Raw genomic sequence first — 22813 nt, forward strand, 5'->3', positions numbered from 1 at the left:
GAGTTCTGCTACGTGGAACTCCACAAAGTGACCCAAAAACTCAGCCGCCCTACACAGAGGTCCGCAATCTGCAGAGTCCATTAGGTCACGCCGTTCGAAAACCCGTTGCAAGATGGCTACTAAGTTCGCACAGACTTCAATGTTTCTAAAGCTCTGGCAGTAAGCGGTCAAAGATATGCAGCCACATTCCTAATGCACAGAGCCAGAAACTTTATATTTTAACGGATAACTTGTGAATGATATATGATTTTTTTCTTTAAAGTAAGTTGAAATGCTTGCGGCAAATTCGGAAAGGGTACAACATTGATAAGTTAGCTTTTTTCTCTTTGAATATTTATCAAAACCGCAGTACAAAATGGTTCTAATATTTTGGTCTTGTATCAGGAGTTTAAAACATGATGAGGTTTAGCACAGGTATAGGCTAATTTCTGATATTTCAGTGAGATTCCTACCCATGATTATGTGTACCAGCACCACTCAAAGATGGCGCCGCCGACGTCTCTCGGGAACAGTCCCTTCTTTCCTGCTTCAGTGACGGCTGCCTTGATGCTGGTCCCTGGGACTGTACTGTCTGAAGTGGGAGCTCAGCTGGGCGGCCGCCGGGGCAGCGAGTGGCCAGGAACAGGAGCAGCCACCGGGGCAGGCTGGGGGCTGGGAGAGGCAGTAGCCATGGAGGCCCAAAAGAAAGCCGTGGTGGTGACTGGTGAGTGTGCAGCAGACTGATCGCAGCCCCTGAGCCCCTTTGTCCTCTCTTCGAGTCCGTGTCTCCACCACTCCTTTGTTAGAAACAAAAAAACAAGTGCAGAGGACTTTACAAAGGATACCTGCCTGGGTTCCAAATGAAGTGCACTTTGTGTCCCTAACATGTACCTTATGCTTCCGGGTCGTCATAAGAAAGCTCTGGACCAAAAGAATGGCAATTTTGGGCTGTAAATAGATGCTTTAGAGGGCTTTGACGTCATAACATTTATGCAGGGCTAGACAAAGTACATTTATGTTTTTAACTGTAGGGTGCTGATAATAAATCTTATTGGAGTACAAATAACGGGCCCTTAAGGGCTTAAAAAAGTACACATTCATAAGGACAAATATAAAACTTACTAAACCTGTCAGGGTCCCAACGAAGTACATTTTGTTGCAATAATAAGTCATGTTCAGGTTTTTAATAATAGCTCTTGTCCTGTTCAATTAAAGTTATTTGACTCCCTAATATTGGAATTCTAGTGGTTCTAATAATGGAATTTTAGAGAGATTTTGGTTGCATAATGGACATTTTGAGGGTCCGAATTTATTCAGTTAACCTGCCCTCTAAAGACTTAAAAAGACAAGGATAAAAATCAATACATTTTTAGGTACCAAATGCAATATATTTTGGGCCACCCAAAAAACTTCTAAGATCCACTAATGAAGTTTTTAGAAATGAAATGGGTAGGTACTTTGACCCTCTGAGAGGATTTTGTAGTCCGAAATGGTGGATGCCAACCTTCCCAAAAAGTTAAAATGTTTTATTACCAAAATATTTTTTAGATAAGCGTGTTGCACAAACCGGTTCTTTTGTTTTCTCCTATCTTTCGACTGCTTGGTTAAAACTAAAGTTCTAGCAGTTCCAATGAAGAAAGTGGACCGAGGGATTGCAACTTAAAAAGCTACATGGAAGATGGTTTCAGGCTCATTTGAGAGGGTATGTTTACCATCACAAAGTTTATTTCTGCCTGTTAATTACTTTTCTGTCGTTTTTTGGGTCCCCAAACTGCTTTACTAATGCCTCTGCAAGTAAGTAATACCTCCTTATGTGAGTAGTATTGAGTTACGCTACTGCAGAAGTGTGAGGAGCTGCTTGCTGACAGAAAATCCATCTCCCCTTCATGTTGCACACTTCCTTGCATCTACCCCCTTTGACCACGTTGTGGCACCCTTTTGTGGCTTGCATGTGACACACCTTTTTTGGCAGAATTGCAATATTTATACGTCCTGGCTTCTTAAAAAACAGAAGCATTCAAGTAAAACCTTCATCCAGAATGTATTATTTTGGCCAAATTTGCCAATTCCCTATGAATACTTTATTTTCTTTTGAAGTTCTGCTGTGAACATTTTCTGTCTTTCCTAATTATTTGGCTATAACATTTTCGCACAAAGTTCAGATTTATATGTGTACTAATGATTCTGCTTCAAATCCTTTATAGTTTGTAAGCCTCTGCCTAGCAATAAATTGAAAACCCTGTTGTCCGAAAGCGCTACATTAGAATTACTAAACCTCTTTTCAAGCCCCTTCTTTTTGAGAAGGTGTGGTTACAGTAGATATCAGACTGACTTTGTATGATAGCAGTGGTTACTCATTACAAACGATCATCTGTGCAGTGGACATTGACCATTTGCACAATTAGCAGAACGTTGCGTACCAGCGTTTGGTTTTTCTGAAAAATATGCTGTTCTTTGAATAAAAGCTATACCTCTTATGGCCTATTTTGAGGCCCGATATTATTTAAAATATATATATTTTATTCCATGGTTGCTGACAATATTATCAAGCAGGGGTTCATACAGAATTACAGTCATTATGCGTTTGTGCAGGTAATCAGCTTGTCCGCAGTTTGTATAAGAGTCACAAAGACTTACATTATCAACTTTACATAATAAAAATGCCTGGAGCTCGCCTTTTTAGGTCGAAGCCTGCCAGACCACGCAGCTGTCTGGTTTGCTAGAGACATCTTGGGGACATTCAGAAAGCTTCCTTGGGAATGCATTCCGCCATTGCTTATTATTAACTTTGTAGTTTGTAACTCACATTTTGTGGCATTCTATTAGCCGGCTTTATTTGTTTTAGGATGTTCAGGGTAAGTTCGTCCCTCTCAAGGAGCAAAGCCTTTTCACACCAACTCCCCTTGTATTCTCCCACAAGTGCTCCTTTCTGTAAAGACGCCTGTAAATCTTATTCTAATCTTGGTCACATTTGCTGTGCATTCAAAAGGAGAGGTCAAATGCCAGGCTCTTTCTTCTGATGGAGCTTGGTGGTTACTTTTCTTTCTCTAACTTCAAAGTGAGAGGATTTATGCAAAAATCTTGCTGAATACTGGGAAAAGGAAATGTTTTTTTTTCTAGCACACAACAACTTTTGAATGAACTGTGAAAGTATTTCAGAATTAGGAACGTACACTCAAGCAAATTTTTGTTAATTCTGAAGTGTGTTGGAAACAAATAACAAATACTTTAATATGAGCAAAACAAATCGATATACCAGGTGATGCCATTGCTACACTTTTCCGTTTGTGCACTGTATAGTTTTATTAGTAAAACTGAATGTGAGTGCAAATGTAATGGTTATTTCAATTGAAAATGTGTTGTCTGTAACAGCGGAGTGCTACCACACCATGCATACTCCAGTCTTCGCTACTCTGCACCACTCCACTCTACCCTGCACCACTACAGTTTACTCCACTATGCCTCACTGCATTCTACTCCACTCTGCTCCACTGCTTTCAAGGCCACTTCCCTTTATGCCTCTCTACTCTATGCCAGTGCACTTTTCGCTTCTCTACATCACTGCACTCTACACTACTCCAGTCTACTCTGCACAACTCCACTCTATGCCACTCTTCAACACTGCACTCTACTACGCTACTGCACTCTATGCCAGCACACTTAAGGCCAATGCACTTTAATCTGTAACACTGCTCTCTACCCCAATCCACTGTACGACACTCTACTCTACACCACTGCACTCTACACTACTACACTCTACACCACTACACTCTATGGCACTATATTCTACTCTGCACCACTCTAAACCACTGCACTATGTGCCACTCCACTCTACTCTGTACAACTGCACTCTACGCCATTCTACTATGAGCACTTCACTCTCCCATGCAACATTCTAATCTATGCCACTGCATTCTGGAATGCTGCATTGTATGCTAATAAACTCTATGCCACTGCACACTATGCTCTGCAACACTGTACGCCACTGCACTCTACACCAGTTCAGTCTACTCTATGTAACTCTACTCTACGCCACTCCAATACACCACACTCTATGCCTCTGCATTCTACTCCACTCTTTGCCATTCCACTTTGCGACACTCAACGCCACTGTCCTCTGCGCTAGTAACTTTTAGCCGTGCCGAACAGCAGTCACGCTGGTGTACAATATGGCAAAAACACCTTGGCAAAGCCAATAGCTCTTGCATTAGTGAGACCACTTGGCTTTGCCAATGCATGTTAATTTTGTACAACAGACAATCGGATAATAGCCCATAAAAATTAACATCTCATAGATAAAATTGATAAACTGCAACATCACATGAAAAGAATGTAAAAATTCATTAGTAGAAGTAAAATATGTTATGCCCTATCTAATTTCAGTAGCAGTGTGATATCAGGGTAACACAAATTGCTCCAAATGTCTGTATTTCAGCATATTTCCACAAGGCACACACTGCTTCAAGACTCTACAGAGTCTTCGCTACATCCCAATCCACATGCCTCCCTATTATGTCGGCACAGGTAGAAGAAAGTGTTGAAAGCTCCTTCGCCTGTATCAGTGCCCCAACCTAAACCGGAAAATGATTTGTGTAGAGAGCAGGGTTAGCTAGCTGGTCTGTGTCTTGGCTCTTGCACCGCTTTCAGGCGGGTTACCCTCACTATGAACTATCAGGCATTATGGACGTTTGGGAGATTGCCGGGATAAACAGTGGTGTAAGCAGTGTGTCTACTGCCTGTCAGTTGGACTTCTGTTTCAAAGTAAGAACTATCTCAGCCAGGAATTGAAATTCATGTTTCTGCTGTTTATCTACAAAACTATAATAAATCTAGGAACAAAAGTAAACTGATATGGAGAGAAGAAGGAGGTTCACGATTGTTGACATTTCTGTAATTTCAGGATTTGGTCCATTCGGGGAACATGCAGTTAATGCCAGCTGGATCGCAGTTCAGGTAACTTAATTGGTATTACTTTTGAAAAGAACAGGGTAGGATATGAAAATGCGTGTGTATGGCATGCTTCAGACTTTGGTGGCATTTGAACTTCTTTCTTTTTTTTTGCTGTCCACTTGAATCCTTCCGTTTGGAGTAATTGCCCGGGTATATAACTAAGAATTGCCTCCAGGTATGCTTGCTGATCACCTACCACTCAGCCTGAATAAGGTGATGGTAATGCAAGTGTGAATTGGATACTGCTTAAGCTGGATCTAAAGCAATCTACACAAAAGCTTTTTTGAAATCTTTACAATTGTCTTTCTTAGTTGAGATGTGAAAACGACATCTTTATAGCCCAAATATTAGTACTGCTTTCACGTCATAGCTTTCATTCTTACCTGGTGTGCCAAGGCACATTACTGCATATTCTGCCTGGATAGACAACTCTGCCTTTAGTTGAACCAAGATAAGCCTAGAGTCTTGCCTGGTAGGCCTGAGCAACTGGTAAAGGTTTTACAGGCTTTGTTCACTACTTGGAATAACTGGCAATGACCTAGACTGTATGGATGTTGTTCCCTGTAGCCTTCAACAGGTAAGTGCACTCTGAACCAGTTCTTATTACTTCAAAATGGTTGTTTCTTACAACGTCAATTTCCCCCCTGTTGCAATCCTTGGTTGAAGTATTTCTGTTAAAATGTCTGGATTATGGCTTCTCCACTTCGCGAAGTATCCAATTAAAATAATGAGAAAACTATTACACATCTGTCCCTCAAAGTGGAAAACCCATATGGTACACCATAGGATAAACAATACACACGTTGGCTCCGCAGATGTTATTTTCTATTTATTTTATACATTTTTAAAAACTAGGAATGGCATTGAACGCAACTACATATAATCATCAGTCATAGAGAAAAGATGCAGTCAGTGGACATAATTTGTACAGCCTGACTGTACTCAGAATGAACATACATGTAAATATTTCCCACCCTGTTATGTGTTAGAAAGCTCACAACTGTTTTCACTATATTTGCCTTTCTCCAGGGACTGGCTAATGCGTTTATATCCTTTCATTTGGTTAGAATCTTCAAGTCTAGAAATCCTCTTAGAATCTTTAAGTAGTATAATGAGACTTTAAACCTTTCACTGCTTGCTAGGTTTTCTAAGGATTTCTACGTATTTTATATCAGATCTAGGAGCCGTAATGGCATTATAGGGGGTACCGTTTTAAACAATGGAATACTCTATAGCTTGATGATGGTCTGCCTTAAGTTTTGTGTTTGCGTGCAAAAAGCAGAAATCACTTCGCTTTTTTGGCCTCAACTTAATGCATTGAATTTGTGATGTTTAATTCTTTTGTTATGCTGTGATCCCTTAAAGAGGATGGAGGCTTAATGGAACAAGACTAGATAACTACCGGAGTTAAAAATGCCTTTTTCCTCACTTTAGGAGCTGGAGAAACTGGGTCTGGGTGACTCTGTTGACCTCTATGTGTATGAGGTTCCAGTTGAATACCAAGCTGTACAGAGGATGATTCCAGCTCTGTGGAAAAAGCACACTCCACAAGTGAGTAGCAGGATTCCAAGCATGTTCCTTTAACTGTTGCTGTTTATCTGAGAATTTTGCTGTCTTTGAATAGAGGGTTTTATTATGGACTTTTCGTGTCTGAGCTTTTTGTATGAGAAATGTGTAAATGGAGAGTCAACACCAATGCCAAGGTCGGAATTTACAGTTTCGGTCCCTGTGAATCCAGACAAATCACATTTTTTGTTGTTGAGGATGGATGTTTGTCGTTTTACCAAAGTGATGAATTAAAAATGTGAAACATAATGTTTTTGTGTAATCCCATTTGATGTGCATGTTCTTGTAAATCATCCCCAACAACCTAAGGGCATAATAACAAGGGCTTTATCTCTGCTTTTTTGGCTTTAAAAGCCAAAGAAGCGGAGATAAAAATATCGCCCTATCAACAGGGTGCTAACATGCAAAATCGCATGTGAGCACCCTTTTTCACTACGCTTCCCTATGCATCTCTAATGAGATGGAAAGTGGGCGTTCCAGTGCAAAATAATAGGAGAAATATCGCTGAGCGACATTTCTCCTATTATCAAGCTTCACGCTAACCCAGTTAGAGACAAAAAAAGCAGCTCTAACCACGGTTAACGCTTCTTTTTTACGTCTGCTAATTTTCAGACTTAGCCATGTAATCCAATGAGAGGTGGATTACATGGCTAAATCCACTATGGGCTATCAACAAGGATATCCCTATCCTTGTAGTTTTATCGCTGCATTACCAGTGATGATGTCCCAAAATGCCGCTATTGCTGGATTTTTTATCGCCTAGGCGGTTAGCGTGGTTAATAACGCGATAACCAGGCGATCTTATTCAGCGATAGCGGGCGTTACAAAAAGTAACGCTAAGTGCCCTTAGTATTAATTTTCCCTGTTCCATGTTAATATGCCCCTAAGTAAGGTAAAGCACTCTTTGGCTTCCTAGCTAGGTTTGAATACCAATAAATACATGCATACATACACTAACAGTATGTAAAGTAGGAGCAGAGTTGAAAGAATCAGACCATCTAAACCGCAAGTTAATATCAGGGGATTTTGTCAATTCAATGAGTGTATCCAGACTTTTATTTTGTGGACATTTGCATTAATACCTCTTGTGTTTTTAGTGTTTTAGGTCCTCCCATGTGCCCTAGGGCACCTCTGTTTATCCCATCAAATTTGTCACATTTACTTGCAATACGTTTGCTTTTTCTCCCAGGCCTTCTTCCGAAATCTTGTTGTGACCCTTTGTAATGTTTTCCTACTGAACATTTGAGTCTTTAAAACTGAATCACACTTATAATCCCCTGTCTGAGAAGGTGGGCATCCTGATGAACAGCAAGTATGTATTTTTTAATGCCCCACCCCGCCCCCCCCCCCCTCACCCCACACACACACACACACACTTCACATTCACCATAGTAGCAGGTAGGCAACATTTCCTTTCCATTGTCTCCGCTGTTACTCTCCCCTAGTGTTTGCTCCAAGGAATGTCCCCACCAAAGCAAGTTCTTTTTTTTCCGGATAGTTGTAGAGGAGGTACCAACACAGTTCTGGTAACCTGAATGAATCAGATGTCTGTGGGCATCCATCATTGCAGGTCAATTATTTGCTCTCTCATTTCACAGTGGGTGCATAGATTATCCCACTGATTCACTACACAACCACAACTCTGGTCAGTCTGATGAGACCCAATCACAAAACACTTTTCAAATTTTGCTGTGCTAGACTTGACTTTACGTAAATACAGCTTATTCACAATGATGTCCGTGTAGCAAGCAGTATTTCAGAAATCCCACGTGGGTAGACCAGAAATTGTAACAAGGTGTTAAAACGACCCCCTTTGTCAGAAACTTTAGCATAGCCATTATAAGGAAAGCTGCAAAATGTAAGTCTTATTAACTGCCCTGCTCACGAAGGTTCATCCGGTGCCACAGCAATGAGTGCTTAGATTTTGGATGGGAAACTCTCAGCCGATCAAATCATCCACAGTGGACGGCGAATGAGACCGCTCCACTTTTCCCGGCAATCCAAATGCACAAGGGAATTAGCAATGTTTCTTTGAACAGATAACGGTTCTTCAGAGGCCAACAATACAATCTGGATTTTGACCAAAGGTTACAAAAATGTCACAAAAAGTATATGGGACTCCAAGACTCCTACAAAAGGGAGAGTTTGTGGTCTTCCCCATGAACCAACAAGTAAATTCTGCATTTGTTATTAAGAAAGCACCCACCACATTGTTCCAGAAGCGGATAGGCTCAAAAGACAACTGTAACATGGGATTGCATGCCCATTCCCCAAAATTATTTAAAAATCAATACCTAATTATATAATATTTTAAAGCAATAACTTCCCTCGCATTCCACTTATGTACCCTGAGCTCCCTCTGGATATGCCAATTAGGTCATAATCTTCTGCCTACTTTAACACTAAAGTTTAAGCTGCCAGGAATTTGTTGGAGCACTTGAGTTTCTAGGCCGCACCTCTCTGCTAACATTACTGAATCCCCCAAAAAGATACTGCTGCGTCGCATATTTAGGCCAAATAATGACAGTATTGGTCCTACAGAAGACGAAAGGGAAACCCATTCTATCCCTCTGCCATATGAATTCTTCTCTGTCCCTCTCTTTTCTCTGGCCATGAACACCACTCATTACTGGCCTATCCCTGCCCTTCCTCTTTGGTGAAGGAACTCTTCATTTTTAGTTCCAATAATCACCAAAATAATTAACTAACTTGTTGTTGACCTTTGATAATGCTCTTTCTGGTCTATATACTCATATACAATTCGTCATCTCTTGAATATTCCCTGGCTTCAGACTGGATCCAGAAACCTTTTTACAGTACTTCTGCACACCAGGAGTTGGCATGGTGTGGTTCTGTGCCAACAACATTTAGCTCTGACGTCTTTTGCTTTTTCGGCTGTCCACACCCCCAGACGCAGAGCTCAATAGCAAATCTGCTTTGACCAGTGTGCATGTTTCTATATCTGGAACCTTTTTTATGTAGAAAACGTTCACAGAACAGGGAGGGTGGTCTGGTCGGTGAGGAGTCTAAATTTGGATAGAGTTCTACTCAAAAGAGAATTATTGAAGGTAAGTAACTTGTTCTTCTGATAAATTCTTCTAACTGCATATTCCTCACTTTTTAGGTTTTGCCTGGCCATGCGCTTTGCGCATGCGCCAAAAAACCTCTTGAGTTGTGTGTGTGGGTCGGGATACGCCCCCTCCTCCGATTGGCTAGCTCCATAAATGGAGCATAGCCATTGGACGAGGGGCCTGTCCGTCAATGCCGGACCAGATTCGGGGGCGTTCCCGAGATTCTTTGGCTTTTGCCGACGTCACGCGACGTCAGCCAAAAGCCGGGAACGCCCCCGAATCTGGTCCGGCATTGAGCCGGCACCCGCCTTCCTGCTTCGTTTATTTTGCAGTTACACACAGCCGTGAAAATAAGTAACTTCACATACTGTGAAACTCGTTTATGTCTGCCCCGAGAGGATGAGTTGTCAGGCTCGGGCTGTTGCGGTCGGAAGAAGGCAGAGAGCTGGTGAGTTAGTTCAGCGTGAAAAAATCGCAGCTCTGCAGCAGAAGTTCCCCTCTTCACTGCCTGCTGTATATTCAAAAAGACTCATAGTGCCTCAAATCCCATATTCTAGAGACACTGGTGGGTGCACTGGACACCAGGCTTTGCCTTCTCTTCGCCTTGTTAGATGTACCTTTGTTTACCCTGTGGGCAGGCAGTAATGCCTCCAAGGTGGTTGATGACCAACTCAAAATCCATTGAACTAGCATATAGCAGTTGGCGACCCAGCAAAGGTTTTAGGAACTCTTTGCATTGGAAAAGGCCCGCCCCAGGTTGGTGAACATTCGTGACCCTTGTGAGGCTTGCACCATTAACTTGACACATGCAAGATTCCACAACCCCGGTGTGGGGCCTTGCAAAGACTTGCTGCAGTTATGCCGGAGAATTGTCGTGCCCGTCCCGGGGGACTCAACTGTGACTGCAGCGCCTCTAAGGTAGGGGGCACTCGCGAAGTGCTCTGAGCGCATTAGACTACAAACGACACACCACAAATTGAAGAGAGCGCCTTGTTTTACAGTGCGCGCGGGCATCTCATTAGTCTTGCCTCCCGTACACTGTCTATGTGCAGACCATATAAAATACAGCAGGCAGGCTAATTAAAATATGACAGATCCCATCTTCAGGACCGGCCTCCCAGGATAACATGTTTTCTATTATTAGCAATGAGCCTTATCTGCTCCCCTCCCCCCAGACACCCGATCCCCACAAAGGCAACTTGCCGCCGCCGATGCCACGGCAAGCGCTTCACGCGATCACAACCAGCGATTTGTCTGCGTGGCGCTCGGCGGACATACATATATTTTTTTAAACTTGCCCAGCGCGTGTAAATTACAAGACGCTGGCGGGGCGGGGGCGCTTGGCCTCCCTTCGCTCAGTGGATAACCCCGTGGCAGGGCGGTGCCACGCCGGATGACGGATGGCACCGGTGCCTGCAGTACCAGCTCTCGGGGGCCCTCCCAGGGCAGACAGGGAGGCAGCTGCGCTCTCGAGACGTCAGGAGCCTGGCCTGCCCCGGCTCAGGTTATCAATGGCCTGCAGTGTTCCAGCCGGAGCCCAGCTACCCCCTGCAGCCATTACTTTTACAGCTGAAGGCGACCTTCGTCTCCCGGCAATTAGCCTTCAAGCCACACACGACTTCTTAGTAGCCAGGCATAGGGTGTCTGCTGAAGCTGCACGGACTGCAGCGGGGCTGATATCTATATATTCGCAATTAGTTTACCAGCTAGTGCTGCGTTTCTGTGGCCTCGCAAGGTGTTTGGGAAGCGCTACACAAATACCATTTCAATAGCACCCACGATTAAGCTTCTAACTGGAGCATAGCCTTTCATAGTCAGGAACAACACTGGGGCGAGACCGGAGTTGTACCTCCGCCTAGAGTCACGCTTGCCCTAGCTGTGACTACCTCCTACGGCCACGCCCATTCTTTCGGCTCATGCCAACATTGTGCCAGCGTTGAATGGAGCAATGCGTGTCTAGTACAAAACAAGCATTTCCTTGCTAGATAACGGAGTCACTTCTCATAGCCTTGCTTCGCTGCTCTGGCAAGATTCTTGCAGAAGGGTCCGGCCTTTCTGCTAGCGCCGAGGGTTTCCTTGAAAATGTCAGCAGTGCCGTGAAGCCTCTTCAAAGCCCATCTAGGCGCTGCAGCGCTCAGCCTTTCTTCTAGCAAAGACCTAATGCCAACAGAGCATGCTTTCTTGTAGTGCCTAACTCTTACAAGCGGATACAAAACGAGGCAGATGGAATACTTGAAGGAATCTCAGCATTGCTGATAATGCAGGGCCGCATTCCAGTACACATCATGTCACCTCAGTTTCGACCCAGCTATATGCAAATCAGTCTTGATCCTTGCGCCAATGAGATCAGGCCAGGTCCTCCTTGAACGGGAGCGCAAGAAACCCAGGACCGGTCTCGCTCTTATTACAGCCAGGTAATGGTTGATTCCCTTTTTAGGTTTTGACTGGCGATGCGCACGTAGTGCGCATGCGCCAAAAAACCTTATGTTTTGTGTGTGCAGTCGGGTATCCGCCCTAGTCTCCCATTGGCTAGCTCCATAAATGGAGGCTAGCCATTGGGAGACGGCTCTGTCCGTCAATCCCGGACCAGATTCGGGGGCGTTCCCGAGAATTTTTGGCTTTTGGCGACGTCACGCTACGTCAGCCAAAAGCCCTCAGGAACGCCCCCGAATCTGTTCCGGCATTGAGCCAGCACCCGCCTTCCTGACCTTCTCGGTTTCTTCCCTCAGGCTCGGACGGGAATAATTATCCCTCCCCTCGACTCCTCTTCACACCCACTCACTCCCCTCCTCCGAATTCCGCCGCCGCCCCCTCCTCCACGCAGCCGATTCTACCCCTTCCCGCCCCTCCCGCCCCCTGCTCCTTTCCCCGCCGGCACCAAGACACCAAGGTGACTTAAACTTGGTAGAGTTGGAGAAGGGAAACTACGTTTTTAAATATTGTTTGCAGACAAATTCTGGTTTTATTGTCTGTTGAATTACTCCTTACTGCCTTAACTAAACATTAACCTAATGAAAGGAATGTTGCGATTTTAATTTTGGCACGTAATGCACCATTTGACCAATGACAAAAACGTCTAAAAATTATAAAGTTAAAATCCTAGAGACTGGTTGTTAAATTAGTGCTTTGTTCCCCTATTTACGCCAGCATTTATAACGATTCTTTAAATACAAATGAGAAAGGTCCAAATAAAAAAAAATAACAACAATTGAAAATAGGTAGCGGTAGACAGAGGCAGTGAATGGTGGGCGGATCCTGGGGTGAGATAGAGGGTCACAGAGGGGAAATCAGCGAGGGCGGTAGAGGCAGTGAGGGGTGAGTGAAAGGTCTAGATGGCGCCATAGATTTTGAATAAGGGAAACGGGCTGTGAGTGAAACGGGATTGAGGGGCAGCAAGGAAGACGGAGGTAATGCGGGAGAGCCGGTGAGACCGAGACCCTCTCACAATAGCTTATCCTGCTCACACGGGTCTCGTGAGAGCAGATAATCCGCGGGAGCATCTAGAGGCTGCTTTCCTCTGGTGGCTGCAGCATCGAGGAGAGACCAGCCCGCCACCCTCCTCAGAGGAGACCGTATCTGAGCATCAGCTGGTGCCCCCACCGACCGGGGGAGGCGCCCAGTATCGTGGGAGAGGAGATTCGCCCCGATTCCTGCCTCCACCGGAGAGGAGAAATGAGGCCACAGCAGCAGGAGGCGGCCGGGCCCGGCGATGCCTAGGACCCCTGGAAGGAGTGCATGGACACCGCCGTGCAGCTGGCACTGCGGGCTGGAGAGATGAGCACAGAAGCAAGCGGCCATAAGGTGGAGGTGGGGTGAATCTGGAGGGGGGAAAGGCTACGGTGGATAGAAGGGTCAAGATGGGAGGCACGGGTCCTCTCGAGGGAGCTTTGGGCTAGCAACGATCAGGGCTTTCGGAGTTAGGGTAAGGGGGCGTGCGGACGATCAGCAACGCTCTCGGCTGTGTAAATCACTCAACGGTTGAGGGATGTTATAAAAGAACCCCTTTTCATCCATGGGAATGAGTGAACTACTTGCAGATATATGGGGTGGGTTCCCACGCCTTAAACCGATTTAGAGTGTGACACTGTAACCCACCCCAAATCTTCGGCTGGGTGATTCAAACCCCGATCGAGACAGTGTGACGCCCCATAAAAAATTGTGGTGGAATCTGTAATTTTCGATACTATTCTTTCCTAAGTTTTAATTTGTCCCTGGTTTTTAACATGGATATTTCAGCTGCTTTGAGCTATGGCCATGAGTTAAGTGCTCCAAGCTAATAATTGTGATTGACCTGCTGGATACATGTTCTGATCCAGGCAGGCCCCCTCACCCCTTCATCCTTCAAAGGTTGATTGGAAGGGTTTCAGTCAAGTTGGCAAAAAGAAACAGTGCAGCAAAACTGCAGTCAATGCAATTTAAGTCATATTATGTCGATTGCAAGAGTGACAGATTGTTTCTTTTCTTCTCCTGTGAGTCACAGAAGAAAGCTGGTTGGTTTCTGTTTTGGTAACTTTTGCACTTGGCATAATGAACATTTCTTTTTTTAGCATTACAAGCTATCTTGTGCGTAAGTACAAAAGTGACCAGCTGTTTTTTTTTTTTTTGCAGCTGTATTTTCCAGTTTTTGGACTTTCCATCCTGAAGTTACCCTGCGTTTTGATTTTTGGCTAAATATAAGCTTCCCTACTCTGCAGTTACAGGTGTCGTGGGGGGGGGGGGGAGGGGCACGGTGAAGGGTTGGTGTATTTCCAGTGGTTAAGCAATAGGCGAAGACAAAATGTAAACACCCATTGGTAAAGAATTAGGAAGACCGCATGGAGAATTTCCAGGTTTGAGCTAATAAGACAGAATCAACAATATTTTGGCGTATAGACTGAGTAACAACTGGTGAAAGAGGTAATGAATGTCAGTGCTGGAAGCGAAATTAGTGCACACCCATAAGGCCTAGTACCACATTCAAAATAAAAGCCGTTTTTTTTATGGACTCTGCGTGTGCCCCTGTTGCGCCTCTGTGTGCCCCTGTTGCCTGCTTGTGCCTCTGTGTGCCCCTGTTGCCTGCTTGTGCCTCTGTGTGCCCCTGTTGCCTGCTTGTGCCTCCATGTGCCCCTGTTGCCTACTTGTGCCTCCGTGTGCCCCTGTTGCCTGCTTGTGCTGTGTGGGTGTGTGTGGAGGGCTCCGTGTGGCTGTGTGTGTGGGAAGCTTTGTGTGGCTGTGTGTGTAGGAAGCTTTGTATGGCTGTGTGTGTGGGGGGCTTTGTGTGGCTGTGTGTGTGGGGGGCTCTGTGTGGCTGTGTGTGTGGGGGGCTCTGTGTGGGTGTGTGTGTGGGGGGGGGCTCTGTGTGTGTCATTTGCGGGAGATAAAGCTAGTGGCATTGTAAATGACAATGCCATTTATTTATGTTAAAAAAGCATTAATAAAAATAATGTCAAGAGCAATGCCAATAGCTCTAACTTTAACAAAGGCAAAACCATTGCATTGTAAATGCTTGTTAATAGATGCAAAAGCTATAACCCCTGGTGGTGAGTCTGTGAACTATCTCAAACCAGAAAGTCCTGTAAGGACGACAGCAGCCTTGTTTCCGGTGGAATGAACCTACAAACCTTTCAAGGACTGCTTCTTTTCCAATACGTAGCAGATTTTAATGAAGAGCATGATCCACCAATGTATGGTCCTCTTTTGCACTGCATTGCAGTTCTTCGCTCCAGCGAATCCCTCAAAGAGCTCTTCATCCATAGGATTTCTGCTGGTACGACCAATGTAAAAGCTAAGAGCCCTTCTAGGATTCAGTCGATGGATCCTACATGTCGGTAGGGTGATGTTTGTCCTGATGTAAAAATGAGTTATCACTTTTGGTGAAAGGAAGCTTGGGTTCTGGTGACCAGCTTATCTGGGGGAAAAGTAGTGTATAGTGAGTTGATGGAGAGGGCTTGCAGCTCACGTGCCCACAGCGTCGATGTTATGGTGATGAGGAATACTTTCTTGATGGTTAGAAATCGTAGTGGGCAGGTGTGGAGCTGTTCTAAAGAAGTACAGATCAGGAAAGTGAGGACCAAGTTAAGGTCCCAATGAGGCATGATAAAGGGAGTTGGTTGAAAGAAATGTTGCAAACCCTTCAAAAAAGAGGGCTGATCCGGCAACCTCAGAAAAGCTGAAAGAGCTGTCACATATCCCATAGTTGTGCCCAAAGCAAGTCCTTGCTGGGCTGGGGACAACACAAAAAGTAATATTTTGGATAACCTGGCGTGAAGTGGATCCGTTTGTACAGTACCGCCCCAAACCTGTTCCAATGACCGGGTATATGGAGTTTGTTGAGGGTTCCCTGGCTGCCAGATGACGTCTACAACCTCGGAAGAGAGGTTAAATGCATTCAGCTGTTGCTGCTCAATCTCCAAGAATTATGGTGAACATTGAACAGGCATGGGTGCAGGACTCTGCCCTGCTACCACAGATCCTCCTGAAGCCGCAGCTTCATCGGAGAACCGATGCTCATGCCCAAAAGTTCTGCATATTGCACTCTCTGTGCCCAATCTGGTTCAATTAGGATAACTTTGGCCCAGTCATTCCTGATCTTCTTTAGAACTTGTGACAGGAGAGGTATTGGCGTACAGGAGAGACACTTCTTGGAAACTCTAACATGAGAAATTGCTGACATTGCTCATTCAGGCAGTGGTGAAAAGAGTGACCAAAGGTTCTCCCCATTCGCCTAAGAGAACTTTGCTCAGGAAAAAACCCTACAATGAGCCAATCATCCATGTGATATTCCCATGTACAATCGATATAGAAACTCAATGCTCTTTTAGGGTCTCTTTCTTCATATAGGGGTGAGACGGAGCAAAAAATGCCTGCATGGTGATGACCTGACCGAGATGAAAAGGAATAGCCACTTTCGATAGAAAGTAAGCTAGGAGCCTCAAAATTAACTTCTAAGGAAGAAGGTGGTATAAGGTTGATTTACAAAGCCTGAAGTTCGCTCCCACGTCTAGTCGATGTTATGGCAGCAGCTTGATAGGAGGACAGCTGCTCATGCCCTGTAGTTCCAGGTACCACACTCTCCTGGCCGAGTCCGTTGTCACTAGGATTACTTGGGCCCAGTCATTCCTGATCTCCAAAACTTTGGGCAGGAGAGGAAGTGGGGGGGAAGGCGTACAGGAGTCCTGAAATCCACTCCAGACAGAAGGCATCTCAGAGGGACTACTCCTTTGGAATCTACAGTTTGTAAAAGTGCTGATATTGTGCATTCTCTGTACTGGTGAAAATATTCTGTCAGGGCTCTCCCTGTTGTTGGAAGATGACCTGTGCCACCTCTGAGTGCAACTGCAATTCATAATCTGCTTGTTGCCTGCAGCCCTGGTGTTTAAAGATCCTACCATTTGGTTTGCCACCAGAGAATTAACATGGCAGTCTCACCACTTCCAGAGGCGCAAGCACAAATGGCACAAGGGTCAGGATCTCACCCCGCCTGGCTTGTTTCAGAGCGACGTGTACAGGAGTCCTGAAATCCACTCCAGACAGAAGGCATCTCAGAGGGACTACTCCTTTGGAATCTACAGTTTGTAAAAGTACTGATATTGTGCATTCTCTGTACTGGTGAAAATATTCTGTCAGGGCTCTCCCTGTTGTTGGAAGATGACCTGTGCCACCTCTGAGTGCAACTGCAATTCATAATATGCTTGTTGCCTGCAGCCCTGGTGTTTAAAGATCCTACCATTTGGTTTGCCACCAGAGAATTAACATGGCAGTCTCACCACTTCCAGAGGCGCAAGCACAAATGGCACAAGGGTCAGGATCTCACCCCGCCTGGCTTGTTTCAGAGCGACGTGTCGGTTGTGTTGTCCGTGAGCACTCACACCAGCCTTCCTTTGATGGTGAGCAAGAAGGCCTTTAACACCAAAGTGAATTGCCCTCAACTCTAACAATCCCAACATGCCTGGGAATTATTCATAGCGTGAGGAATCTATGGTTACTAGTATCTATCAGAAATGTGTTTGTTTTATGTTATCTATGTGCAGATGTGTGGGGACTCTAATAACCCCCATTCTAATGTAGACTGAAATGTCCAGTGCCGTGGCCATCACAACATCTTGTCTGTAAAGCATGTTTTTGTTGTGATAATGCGTGTGCATACAAGAGGCTGTTTTGGTATTGTGTCTTGAGCCTTGGCAAGTTTGCTGATTCACAGCCTAAATTTTGTCTCATTTTTTGTGTACTCTAATAACGTTATGCGGACCCTTACCCATCATGCATGAGTAATTGGCATCTGACTTTGGGTTGAGTTAGTGGGTGAGGCTATGGAGATCGTGTGTGATAGCTTCTCCTTGCTCTCCTGTGGTGTGTTGTTTCCTTGTTCGTTGCAGTGGCCATTTTTTTGTTGTTGGTGGAAACGTGTGCATGCGTTGGAGCTTGCCTGTCCTAAACTGAGGAAGCTTGTCACTTTTTTTCTTTGTTTAAGGTAGTCCCTTTGAAAGAAGATTCTCATAGGTGTAGTAAATACCTGTGGTTGTTCTTTCACCATGTATATCTCTATGTGCAAGAAAAGGTGAGAAAGAAAGGGCACTGGTACCATCACTATCTGTGTGTGTAATCTCTTGTACGTGTGTATGTATGTAGTGAATTTATAAAGCGCCGGAATCACCCCCGAAGGGGTATCTCCGCGCTGTCGAGCAGCGAGAGTCCGACAGGCACGAGCTGCCATAACTTAGACTTTGAACAATTCTGTCTTCAGGATTTTTCTGAAGCGAATGAAACTGGGGCATTTGCACAAGTTCTCCGGCAAGGTGTTCCAGTGTTTCGTAGCCAGATAGGAAACAGTTTTGCCTCCTGTAAGTTTTCCCAGCACCCGTACAATACGAACGTTGATGAGCTTTAAAATTATACTTTGAATTCACTAAAGGTATTCAAAAATTCGCCTAGTTGCTTTTCTTTTTGAAGGCTTCCTTGCTCGTAACACGTTACTAAAATATTCCTTGTTGTATTCCAGAAAAGCTTATTCCACCTCAGTTTTTCGTAGGCTGACTGTCGTTAAGTGTTCTAAGAGCACTACACTGCTGGCCGTACGCAAGTATTAGGCTAAGTACACTCAGTACTGCAGACCCCCAGCTTTGGCAGGGGCTATTGTAAACCTCTTCCCGAAGTTTCTTGCTTAGGATCTTTTCGGAATGGTGGTCGCTGGATAAGGTGCTGCGATGCCATACTAATGGCAGATGGTGCTATATACAAATACTAAGAAACAATAAAAATATAAAAGTAATGTGATAATGCTTAATAGCTTTGTTAGTCCTGGGTGGAATTTGAAAAGGAACTGAGCGAAGGTAAGAAAACCTGTATTTGAACTCGGAACTTCTGACTGGTATGTATTGGTGAGGTGTGCATGCCTTTCCTGCCTTCCCTCTCAGTAGGTCCTTATTGGACATGCCATGACAATGCTGCAACGTGCTGATGATCATGTGGATTTGCAGTCAAGTATAGTTATTATAAAGGTGAGTAGAAATTTGGCACGGCGTATTTGGGTCAAATCTGCAGTTCTTTTCATACTTGATAGCCACACACCATTGGCATGAGTTTCATTGAATAGTCAATGTACAGCAATGCTTGTAACAAGTACTGCACTTAGTTCCACCTACAATATCAAATTTTTAGCAATTGTTACCTTTGCATAATCAATGTCTTATTTCTTCATAGTTGGTCGTTCATGTAGGCGTATCCAGCATGGCTACAACCGTCACTCTGGAAAAATGTGGACATAATGTGGGCTACAGTGGTTTGGACAACTGTCATTTCTGCCCAGGCTCCCGCTGTTGTGTGGAAGGTGGACCAGAATGCATAGACTCCGTCCTTGACCTGGAAACAGTTTGTAAACGGGTCACAGCTTCTGAGCCAGAGGTTGCCGTTTCGATATCAAAAGACGCTGGCAGGTATGAGGCAGGATCATGTCAAATGGTTTTCAGACTGGTAGGGAGGGAAAATGATTTGCTTACAATCCTAACTTCCCATCGTTGGCCTGCTCTCTTAATTCATAATAGTAGAATCTGCATATGCAGCGTGCTAGAAAGCTTGAATTTGTTTTCTCTCTCAAATTGTAAGGAACTCAAATAAGCAAATCTGTCCATATAAGGCAACATTTTCTGTCTTTTGTGACATACAATCAGCCAATAGTACTTTTGATTCATTCTCCTCTGAAACAATGTTTTTAAAGAGAAAACATAAAATAGTATCCTATCTTTTATCTTCATAAAGTGGAAAATTGGTCCAGCTTCTCTGAAGAATTCTTGAATGTGCTGTTTTCCACTCGCTGAGCAAGGAAACAATACTCTTCTGCTTTTATTGAAGGAATTCTTAAAGCTTTTTTTCATTTAAAACTGTTTTTTCACTGTTTGAGGCTGAAAGAGGTCAAGTTGGCTAGTGCAGGAGGGTCATTTCTGTTGGGTCCAGATCATGTTAATATGCAAGGTTCGAGTCTGATAGTCCTCTCCCTTGAAATTGCATCCTTCAAGGCACCTCGTAAACACCTATTGCATTGCAGTTACCATGAACCTTTGTGAATCTGATGTTGACAATTGAAATGCATATTTGAAGAGTGGTGGGAGGTGTCGGTTCTGCCCTATTAAGTAACTCAGTTTGTTTAGTGCTTCTTTCACCAAAAAGTTCCGTACAAGTTTACTAACCCACCGGATAGCGGGAGGCTTTTGTCATTATTGGTACTGACGGTGGTTTTGAAATATGCTCCAGGACATCCTAGAGCTTGATTTCTTGTTTGGAAATTACACTTCATAAGGCCTTACATAAACTGTATTAGATTCTGAAGGTAATGTAAAAAAAAATGTAATGTATTAGTTGTAAAGCGCACTGTTGCCAACTGGCGTCCTGGCGCTGTATACCGCTGGGGAACCCGTCCTCGCTTTCCCTGTGGGATGGTCCCTACTGGGAGTCCCCAAGGTGGAGCCAGGCATCCCCGGCGTTGATGGGGCCGTTGTGGAGATTAGGCAAGCTAATGCCCAGAGTTGCCGAGTGGGACCCCTGGTTAGAGTAGGCACCGAGGCGAGAATTATCGAGTCCGCTGACCTTGGTCCAAGACCCTGCCGCGTCAGGAATTGAACCCTGGTCCCGGGCCGACTTCTGCTTCCGGGTCTGCTGCTTTTAACCAGTGAGCCACACCACTCCACCTCCACTCCAAGGTAGAGTGGCCATCTGACCTGAATCACTTTAGATCAAAAGCCATAATCAGAAATTAGTTTTAACAGGAGGCCTGTCGTAGGAGCATTTTTGGTCATTGATAAATCATCGGAAATGCACTTATGCCCATAAGATGTCGAAGCAAATAACTTAACCACCAAGTGAACTTAGGAGAATATAGTCTGTAAAAGGCACCCTTCTTTGCAGCCTCTGCAAAAGGTTTGAAGGCATGGTGGAATTTGTGTCTGAGTGTTTCTGTAGATGTCTTGGACAAAGAACTCATTTTGAATGTGTAAGGCCTGATTGGGAAAATAACAGTAACTCTCAAGTACCTTATACTTATTCACACTTATTTGCCACTTTCAGAACTGCTAGAGCCAGCGACACAGGACATCTCACTTTGTCCACATTATTTAACAACGTTTCGGTGGAGCTTAAGTGCTAATGATTTCGGATGTGGAGATGGCCAACTTATCCTATTTTCTCCCCCTTTTTTTCAGGTACCTGTGTGATTTTACGTACTATACATCCTTATATCAAAGCCACGGCCGTTCGGCATTCGTGCATGTGCCTCCATTAGGGAAACCTTATTCTGCGGTGCAGCTTGGCCGGGCTCTGCAAGCCATCATTGAAGAGATGATCAATGTTCTGGAGCAATCGGAGAATAAAATCAACTGCTGCCGTGAACACTAAAACTGGACAAAGTGCTCTTAATTTTGCATTTCTTGAATATTTCTTGCTGCAAAATGAAATCCCCTTAAGACACAGAAAAGAAAATGACATAAATTAATCCTAATTTTACAGACAAAAAAATCTGTGACCTGGTTTCTCAAAGAATTGATTTAAAAAAAATCCCCAACAGCTTCAGCATTGTTTTACTCTCTAGAGCGGCAGGGAAGTGGAGGCTTTTTCCGCCTGGGTTCCTACCCTTCCAGAACTTTTTAATTAAAGTAAATTTCATCGCGAGGAGAGCTGCGGATAACAAAAAAGACGAAACCGGAGAAGAAAGTGTCTATATTTATCCAGCTTGTTGCTGAAAGGAGTTTTGCTAAATGTAATGTAAAAATGCTAGCTTATAGCAGTTAAGAACGTTTTGTGAGTCATACATGATGATTTTTACAAGGAATCGATGAAAACTGGATTGGCGAATTGGTTGTCTTCAAGATAATGCCCAATCATATTTCTAACTGCAATGACTACCTGTCACTAAACATTTTAAAGGAACGCCCTTTGCAGAAAATGCATTAAGTCAATTGTCAATCTGTTTTGGGTGACTATATGATCACAACTACCTTTTGCTTTTTGGATATGGCGATGAGAGTGATGTACAATTCGGAAGCGTGTTATGATGTGGCATAACACCGAAGAACTTGACAGTGCTCAGGAATTATATTTTAATAAACAAAACATGTCTAGTATCAACACAAGGAGTTATGAAATGTCTAGTCAATAGATACTTTAGGCATTTTTCTGTCAACTACTTGTTTCTGTATTGATTAGAGACCTTGAAAATGAACACTTGTAAGCACCTGATTTTGCACAAATGTTTTTGAGTTTGGTCTGCGTGTTTGTTTACTGGAGAGTGAACTCACACGCTTATGAAAAATGTATGCCACAGAAACCAGCATTAGCAAAGCGTTTTTGACCTATTGACTTTGTCACAGTGTTTTAAGCAAAATAATTTCTGCCAAGGTTGTACAGCAAAAAAAGAAAGTCATAATTACTTTAGCATGTACGCATCATGTCATGTGACCATGTTCTTTAGTAGGAGTGTTCATGCGTCACCACACATGTGCATTCCCACTGAAAGATGCTGATGCCATTTTATTTACCAATACAAGATGGCAATTTGGAGCCATAAATTGAAAAAAATGCATTAATTTGCACAAAAGCACATTTTTGAAGGGCGAGTGACCAGCACCAAATGAAAAAAATGTTTTAAAAATTAGTTTATGAACTAAAATGGATAAATAAGCGAAGAAGGAGGAGGATAGCAGGACCAATATAGAGTCCAACGGACAAGCTATACGCCATGGGGCAGGGTTAGAGATTACATTTCTTAAAAAGTAATATGGGAA

General features: G+C 44.0%; 1 protein-coding gene across 2 annotated transcripts; it reads left to right on the forward strand.

Moving 5' to 3' along the window:
* Positions 1-566: 566 nt before the first annotated feature.
* PGPEP1 (pyroglutamyl-peptidase I) lies at positions 567-22157 on the forward strand. 2 transcript variants are annotated; one of them, XM_086947009.1, is made up of 6 exons: positions 567-703; positions 1596-1681; positions 4880-4932; positions 6364-6480; positions 19245-19477; positions 21236-22157. In XM_086947009.1, the coding sequence occupies exons 4-6, from the start codon at positions 6445-6447 to the stop codon at positions 21426-21428; spliced, it is 462 nt and encodes a 153-aa protein (XP_086803135.1). In that variant the 5' UTR covers positions 567-703; positions 1596-1681; positions 4880-4932; positions 6364-6444; the 3' UTR covers positions 21429-22157. The 2 variants fall into 2 exon arrangements, with proteins under 2 accessions (XP_086803135.1, XP_086803134.1); XM_086947008.1 differs by lacking the exon at positions 1596-1681.
* The last annotated feature ends 656 nt before the right edge of the window (positions 22158-22813 follow it).

The sequence above is a fragment of the Lissotriton vulgaris genome, chromosome 12 (genome assembly GCF_964263255.1).
Source record: "Lissotriton vulgaris chromosome 12, aLisVul1.2, whole genome shotgun sequence".
Classification (NCBI taxonomy): Eukaryota; Metazoa; Chordata; class Amphibia; order Caudata; family Salamandridae; genus Lissotriton; species Lissotriton vulgaris.

What these genes read in the sequence shown, in the direction of transcription:
- PGPEP1 (XM_086947008.1), top strand. Translation starts at nt 670, where the DNA reads ATGGAGGCCCAAAAGAAAGCCGTGGTGGTGACTG. An exon ending in GAAAGCCGTGGTGGTGACTG is followed by an intron (nt 704 to 4,879) that starts GTGAGTGTGCAG and finishes CTGTAATTTCAG; the next exon opens with GATTTGGTCCATTCGGGGAA. An exon ending in GGAAAAAGCACACTCCACAA is followed by an intron (nt 6,481 to 19,244) that starts GTGAGTAGCAGG and finishes ATTTCTTCATAG; the next exon opens with TTGGTCGTTCATGTAGGCGT.